Here is an 8,526-nt window from a genome sequence, read left to right on the forward strand (position 1 = left end):
ATGGGGGTTTTCAGTTTCAGGAATACCAATTCCCAGGAAGTCATCTTATAAAAAATTCCTTCAAGTGAAACAGTTGTTGGCTCCCAAGTGGCTTCAACTCAAAGTATTCCAGGCTTTTTCTAATGATTTCAAAAACAAACTTTATTTGAATTTAGAACATTAACAAGCATAACCTAAATACGACTACTTTCCTCTATCATCCCTCAATCAAAAATCTCCCCCAATACTACTGCCTCTCATACTTTTTTAAATTTGACGTTCTTACAAATCGCTCGTTCTTTCGAGCACAAAGTCACGTTACATTTCTCTCTTTTCAGTGGCTTTTCAATAGCTTCCTATTTTAGGGAAAAATTTTGAAGTGATTAGGGTTCCGGGATTTTTGTGATGGGATTCCGTCACCTTTGATTCCGCAGAAGTCTATTGAAGCTCTTGCGGAACCCTAGGGTTGTGGGGGAACACAAGTTGGAAAACCCTGGGCTAGACGTGTACACCCCCAATGTAAAAAATGTGAAAAATCATTTAAAAAATATTATTTGGACAAATGACAAAAACATCTTGATGCATATCAAAGAGTACAGCCACCTATAATTTTTCAACACATTTATCAGAATTTTACACAAGAATGTTTTTTACTCTTCTATTCTTGAAAATTCAATTTGACATTTCACAAAATTATTGTTTTAAAATACAGTACCATTTATTTCTCACATCTAATTCCAGAAACACTTTTTCAAAAGCCATACTTAGACTGCGTCTCACGCTTTGTCAAGCGATTTTGAGCCCACTGATTCTTAAGATCAAGTTCTCGTTCTTTTGCCTGTGAATTAAAAAAGATAAATTCAATGATGAAACAAAAGATTGAAAAGTTTAACACAATTTTTAAGTGAAAGAAAGGGAAAAAGAAATGTTCAGAAACTCACAAAATGTTAGATTGAGTTCTTTTGGATATTTTTTAATACAGTGTATGTCATTTAATGTGATCACATAGGTACTCTGATAACAATAAACGATCGATATCTATATCTGAAAAAGTTCCAGTTTTAAGTCAGATGGCAATACATCCGGTTTGGTGAAGAACATATAGAAATGGCTCTGATGAACAAACTTCTCTTCTTCCCACAAACATAACTGGTTGTAAAATGTCTAATCATGCTGTTTTTTATATTGTTCTAAAATGGGATTCCCCTCCCCTTTGAAAGTTGAAATCCTTTTTTTCTTATTCAGCCATTGTGAAGAACAGTGTTATCCGAAATATAATTTTGAACAGTAATTTCACTTCTCTCCAAAATGTTTAAAGAGTATTTTTGTAAAAAGAGGAGTATTTTCTTATATATCAGTAAAAAAAATTACTCAAAATTCGAAGGAGTACAATAGACTCTTGCTAATCCAAAACATATCAGACCAGAGTGTGCTGGGTTATCAAAATCGTTGGATTACTGGAAGTCAATTGGAAAAGTTTATTTAAATGATATAAACTTCTGCACACAGACAAACAGTGACCTGTTTTCCTCTTCTCTCTATATATATATGCTCAAAGAAAATCCACCTAAAAAAACGTCTGATTATTGGATGGGCCGGATTATAGAGTCTACCGTATTTTCACTCTGCAATAAAATTTGGAGGAGTGAAATTGAATTTTGATACCTGAATCACGCATCTAGATGCATATTGGTGAACACTGGTGAGGAGTTAGAATGGAACTGTCTAACATGCTTCACAAATTACAATACTTTTTATAATACATGCACCGTACATTAGTTCCATAGATTCATTGTGAAAGTCTTCCAACCAAGAAACTGCGAATGTTGTCAGTTGAAAGAAATGAACCAAGAACTGAAGAAAGGGACTTACCTTGCACATACCTTTACTATAGGAAAGAAATTGCAAAAGAAGTGCTACACATACATGGATCTTAACGGGTAAAACAGCCCAATTACGACATTATAAATTCAGTATAGAAATTTTTGTCAACAAGATAGCTTTTGATCATCAAAATAGTTCATATGTTGGAATGTTTTCCTTTTTTTTCTGGAGATTTTACTGGTTGGTCCGATGCTTTATGCAAATCGGTGGTGGCGGCATGCTCTCACCCTCACGGGAGTACTGATATATGTAGACTGGTTTTTCTCTATGTGATGTGTCTTGTTCTTTTTTTGCACGAATGTCGGGATTATGTTTTTTTTTTATTGTCGGTTATTTTGTCGGCTGTATTGTTTTTTTTTTTTGCAACTTTTATGGAATAAAAGTTAGAGTTCAAAATGAACTTCCGATCATTTTCCTTTCTTCAACTCAGTCTGCATGCTCTGCCCACAAGTTATGGGCCCAGTGCTTGTTTTTGACTGAGTTGTTGAAATTAGGAAACTAGGAAAAATTCTAAAAATGACATCGGATAGTAGCATCTTTGCTTATTCGAAGTTGAATAAAGACAATTACTGTCACTGTAAATTCAACACAAAGATGCTTCTGATGAACCAAAGACTGTTTGGTTTTGTGGATGGTTCTGAACCTGAGCCTTCATCGGAAGCTACATGGAAAGAAATATCACAATTCAATGCTAAGAGGAATAAAGCATGGAACTCCTTCCATGGAGGATCATGGAAGGAGTCAAGTCCTTGTTGCTTCAAGGAAAATTACCAAAAGACGTGGCTGAACACCACTGAGGATGAACAAGATGTCACCACGATGAACAAAACTTTAACCACTACCCTAAAAGAAGTAGCTGGAGAGAAAGAAATCAAACCGGTGAAGAAAATAACAGAAGAAACAAGAAACTTATGAAAGACTGGAGAGAATTTCAGATTAAGAAGAATGACCCTAAATCAAAAGTGGAATATGCAGAACTTTGCAAGACAGTATGAAAGCGGATTATAGAAGATGTCAGGAAGTTTAATTGCGATATTGTAAAGAAAGCATTAAAAGATAATAGGAGCTTAAAATCAGTAAAACGAAAACTGTGTGTAGGGAGAAAGGAAATTATTGCACTGAAAAAGGAAAGATGGAACCATCACAAAAGATGGAAATGAAATCATTAGTATTGTTGAAGAATTTTAGTTTTTGAGGAATACTCTATACAAACATGAACAACAGGATTGGAACAAAGGAAAGGGAGCAGGAAGAAAAGAAAATGGAGCCGAATTTGTACAAGTAGCACCTGTGCTGAAAGAGGAAGTCTATAAGCAGTGCTGTCTTAAGAGCATCATGGGCCCCCGGGCCAAGTGGTTTTTCTGAGGCCCTTCCTTGTAAATTCTAAAAAAATTCAACCTCATTTCAGTTTTGTGAGGCCCCTGGGCCGTGCCCGGGTGGGCCCATGCGTTAAGACGGCGCTGTCTATAAGGCTATAACATGTATGAAAAAAGAAAAATGTCCAGGTGAAGATGGGATTTCAATAGACATTGTTAAAGAAGCAGGAGAAGAATTTGCAGCCCTGTTCACAAATTGTCTTGCAAAATCGGATGTGCCTGAAGATTGGAATAACACAATGATGGTTCTTCTTTACAAAAAGGGTGAAAAAGGGGATATTAAGAACTATCGACCAATTAGTCTCCTATCAGTAATTTATAAAATCTTCACCAAAGTGCTGACATATAGGCTTGAATCCAAATTGGACAAAGCTCAACCAAAAGAACAGGAAGGATTTTGAAGTGGATTCAGTACAATGGATCACATCCAAACAATCCGGGAACTTATAGAGAGACACAAGGAATACAATTACCATTGTGTATGGCCTTCATTGATTTTGAGAAAGCGTTTGACTCTGTCTTCACATCTGCTGTTGTTAAAGCTCTAGATATAATTGGGGTAGAGAAGACTTACATCAATATCATCAAGAAAATGTATGACAAAGCAACTGCAACGATTCGTTTGGATAAAGGAAAAGCAAAGATTAAATTCGGAAAAGGAGTCAGACAGGGTGATACTATCTCACCAAAACTCTTTACCGCTGTTTTAGAAGAAGTATTCAGAAAACTGGATTGGGATAAAAAAGGAATTAAAATAAATGGAGAATTTCTCCACCATTTGCGTTTTGCAGACAACATTGTTGTTATCAGCAGTAATCTAGACGAACTAGAGGAAATGATACAAGAATTGGCAAAGGCAAGTATTCAGGTAAGCTTGAAAATGAATCTGCAAAAGACTAAAGTTATGCTTAACCCCCTTGCGTTTAAGAGGACAATATTGCTGAACAACACAGAGATAGAAGTAGAAAGCTATGTATACCTGGAACAAGAAATTACCATGGACAACGGAATCATTAATGAAATCAACAGAAGGATTGGATGGAACACTTTTGGGAAACTGTGTAATTCTGAAGTCACACATGCCATTATGCCTGAAAAGAAAAGTTTTTAACCAGTGTGTGCTACCAGTGCTGACTTATAGAGCTGAAACATGTACACTCACGAGCAAGACGATACAAAGGCTACAGACAACACAAAGGAGCATGGAAATATGTATGCTAGGCATAACAAGGAGAGACAGAAAACGAATCACTTGGATAAGGAACCATACAAAGGTATATGATATCATGGAAAGAATTAAATGTTTGAAATGGAAATGGGCTGGACATACTGCAAGAAGACAAGAGAACACATGGACCACAAGTATTCTAGATTGGTACCCCCGTGGTGTTAAACGTCCGAGAAGGCATCCCCACGCAAGTTGGATTGACGGATCAGGAAAGTGGCAGGAGTCAACTGGATGGCTAAAGCATCAGACAGAGCAGAATGAAAAAATTTAGAGACCTTCATCCAGCCGTGGATTGAAAATGTTGTTGATGATTCCTATTAGTATTTATTGTGACAGAGTACGATACATTTTTGTGAAGAACTGTGTTGAAAATTGGCGAGGTAAATACGATATTAGATTTTTCTTTGTAAAAGATTTATTGGAGAAAAATGAATTTATATTATCGCATGTATATGGAAAGAAAAATATCGCTGATATGTTAACGAAACCTATGTGTGATGAAAAATTATGGGTTTTTTTGCAAATATTTATTTTCAGTGTAAAAAAGGAAAAAGGGGTGTTTTGTTGGAATGTTTTCGTTTTCTTTTTCTTTCTATGAACGTGTGGAAACCGGTTGTCCGATGCTGTACGCAAATCGGCTGCAGCGGCGTGCTCTCAGCCTCACGGGAGCACAGATATATATAGACTGGTTTTTCTCTATGTGATGTATGTGTCTGTTCTTTTTATTATGGTTTTTTTTTATTGTTATTTTGTCGGCCGCATTTATTTTTGATGATTGTAAATTATCTTGTTTTTTTTTCAATTTTTATGGAATAAAAGTTGTTTTCCTTTCTTCAACTCAGTGAGCACGCTCTGCCCCCAAGATCATACAGGCTGCTAACGATAACTTGTAGGGAAAAAATTAGACTAGTTCAACATCAGCTACAAAATATAAAAAAGAAAAAAGCTCAATGAAAACAAATTGATAACATAAACTGCAGTCCTGATAACTACAAACAAATTTTTCTCTATTTTATGTTTTTTATTCTGTTCCATACTTGGCGGAAGTGATAACAATACCTGAATGATAACATTATATATAATTCTAATAAGCGATGCCTACTGTACTTTGTATTTAGAAAGAAAGGCATAAGCTAGATTAATTAATTTAGAAGTTTAAATGAGGCTACTTTTAGATGAATAACTGGGAGAAAAAACATATAATTGTTAGAATAGCTGCATGTGGAACTGTTTAAACAACTCTCCAAATAACAGTTCTCCCAATAACAGGCTATATGGTCTCATCACAATTATCAATCCTGCTAGAGAGGCAGGCAGAGTTTTTAGATAATCTAAACACTATTGCGTGGTTACTAAATGTACCATCACCTTTTAAAAAAAGCTCTTTTCTGGCCTGATAAGCAGTAAGACCAAAAAAAAGAATGAGACAAAATACCTGCATTGACACCTCAAATACTTCAGCAAATTCAGAAAAAATAATAATATGAAAGCTTTAAAAACAAAATAAACAAGTATTTAAAGGGGAAAAAAATTGAAACAATGCAAAAAGAAAAATTTCAGAATGTCTCATAGTTCTTATGTTTTTGTCACTTCAAGGACAAAAAACAAATGGTTGGAAATAAATTAACATATGTATGGTTCAGGAAATGAAAGAAAACATTTTATTTTCATTTGAGATCAACAGAAAATAAGAATTTGGTTTTTGTAGAAAATGATGTGTTTGGTAAAATACTTCATATAATTGCATTATTACTACAGCTCAATTTAGAATATTGAGACCTGACTTAATGCTGGCAATAAAAAATTACTGGTTAAAAAGTAAAAGTAAAGTAAAATCAGGGGTGAAAAATAAAAATTTGATTTTCGTAGCAGCAAAAATGTTATTTTTGTAGCGCATTTATCAGTTTTTTAGCATTGTGATGCGCAAATCGTGGGCCACGACCCCCCGGGGAAGGGGTCGCAAGAGATTCTCCAAATTAAAAACTTCATTCTAAGAAATTTATTTTTATTCAAAAATATGATAAAACTAAAGAATGCCTTTATTCAGATGAACTAATTACCATGTATCATACAATGTAATTCTACTTGCACAATAATCAATATATTGCTCCCTCATGGAACAATCACGAATGTGCAATGTCTGCAAAAAAGAATGTGGGAAATGACGTTTGAATCTCTATCCATGTTACTCTATGGAAGTTATTTTCCTAAAATGTTTTGTGTTTTAATAGGGACACACATTTATGTTTCAGGCAAAAGTTAGATAATAAAACAAGGTATCCAAACAGCTGATAAAAAAGGTGAACATTTGTACATTCGGGCTTCTGGCATGTGGCGGACGATATCAAGTTAGTACATTTACAGGGTGATGGAGAGCATTGCACGATTTCAAGACTGTTTATTTCTTAAAAGTTAAAAACACAGAATAGAATGATAAGTAATATGTGAACATACAGGGGTAAATGTGTCTACGTTTCATGAACATTTTTTGTTAATGGTCAATTTCAAGTGTAGAATCATTTTGAAATCGGATGAATCTTTCTTAATCACCCTGTATACGAAAATCAAGGACCACACACCTCGCTACACTACTTTCCACCTTTACATAAGGAACACTAAGTACATCGAAAAAAAAAGAAGTAAATAATGCATTTATGTGATATTGAAGCATTCCGAAAAGGCTTTTGGAACAGCAATTTATTGAGAAAAATCGAAATGTCCCGGTTTTCCGGGACATATGGTCAGATGGTGTGGGGTTGCAGATAAATTTCTTTGGTCATATATGAAGTACAGCGTACACAAGATTATTTTTTACTTCAAAAAACAGTGTTAGCTCAGAAGGAAGTGAATGAAGAATGAAGTAAATAATTTTTCATAAAAATCTATGGAGAAATTACACTTCAGCTACTGAAGATTTCAACCAATCCAGCCTTAATTTAAATTTTAGCTTGACAAATTAAAAGAAAAAATTATTCACCACGTAAATATTTTTGGAGCAGCACAGAGATTTAAGGAAAAATAGTCCATGTTGGGAGACATGCTTACATTAAATTCTAGAAATTTTATACTGTACACAAACTCTGATTTAAAAATCTCACATAGAAAGGTTTAGGTGCCAGTATCAATTTTTTAGTTGCAATGGTGACCCTGCATTTTGAATTTATCAAAAAAGATCTCATTTATTTCTCAATGTAGTAACAGTTTTAACATGTTATAATCAAGAGATTCAATTACATTCAATAAGATGTTGAATAAGGAAAAAATTCTATTTAGTTTATACCTACATCCCCAAGGCACAAAAAATACAGAGAATTATGTATTTATTCCTCTAGAAGAAATAATTTTTTTTTAAATCATAAAAAAATCCTTGAGAGACTTCTTGATACTTATATATATATTTATTTACAGTATCAACAAATGAGAGGCCAACATATGATACTTCAGATTTCAAAAATAATTTGAGAATGAGTATTTTTTTAGATTTAGCTTGTAGATTTGGCAATCACTAATTTAAAAAAAAAGCACTAAATGAGAGGCTTGAAACAATCATTAGAAAAATAATTATTTTCCTTGTTTTTGCCGCTGATGCAAGTCTAAGCTGTGCTTTTGTTCTCTTCAGTTTCAAGCATTTTTGAACATTTGTGTGATCTTGCTTTGTTTAAAAAATAATTTACCCATTTCATATTTACAATGATGTGTTTCTTTTTGAGTTCGGTCTTGATTATTACCTCGGTATGGGATGGCTTACCACGGCGCCACTCAAGCACCGTGGTAAGATGCTCATCTTCGACTAAGAAGGTTACCATCAAGGTCCATGGGTTCGAATCCGGGCATAGAACGCTAGAAGCAAGTTCTTTACCTACCAAGCCTGAGGCGACCACAGATGGATGGAGCCTTCATTTCCCACCCAACTCCTCTGGTTGGAAATTGCCGTATGACGATATATGACCGAAGTTGGTGTGCGGTAAAGTAGTAAGTAGGTATGGGATGGCTGTTAAAAAAAAGGACAGGTCCAGGGCCATTTATTTCATAGGTTTGTTAGATCATCACATATTTTAT

General features: G+C 34.5%; 1 protein-coding gene across 1 annotated transcript in view; it reads right to left on the reverse strand.

Moving 5' to 3' along the window:
• Window positions 1-559: 559 nt before the first annotated feature.
• The window catches only part of LOC149088379 (uncharacterized), a 28,892-nt gene continuing 20,925 nt past the window's right edge, over window positions 560-8,526 (reverse strand). Inside the window, exon 6 of the mRNA XM_089247461.1 lies at window positions 560-817. Within this exon, the coding sequence (XP_089103587.1) occupies window positions 731-817 (87 nt within the window). The 3' untranslated portion in view covers window positions 560-730. The remainder of the gene's footprint in view (window positions 818-8,526) is intronic.

This window comes from Pholcus phalangioides, unplaced genomic scaffold (genome assembly GCF_987345545.1).
Source record: "Pholcus phalangioides strain wild (caught in Gottingen) unplaced genomic scaffold, Ppha-v1.0 ptg000003l_1, whole genome shotgun sequence".
In the NCBI taxonomy this organism is placed as follows: Eukaryota; Metazoa; Arthropoda; class Arachnida; order Araneae; family Pholcidae; genus Pholcus; species Pholcus phalangioides.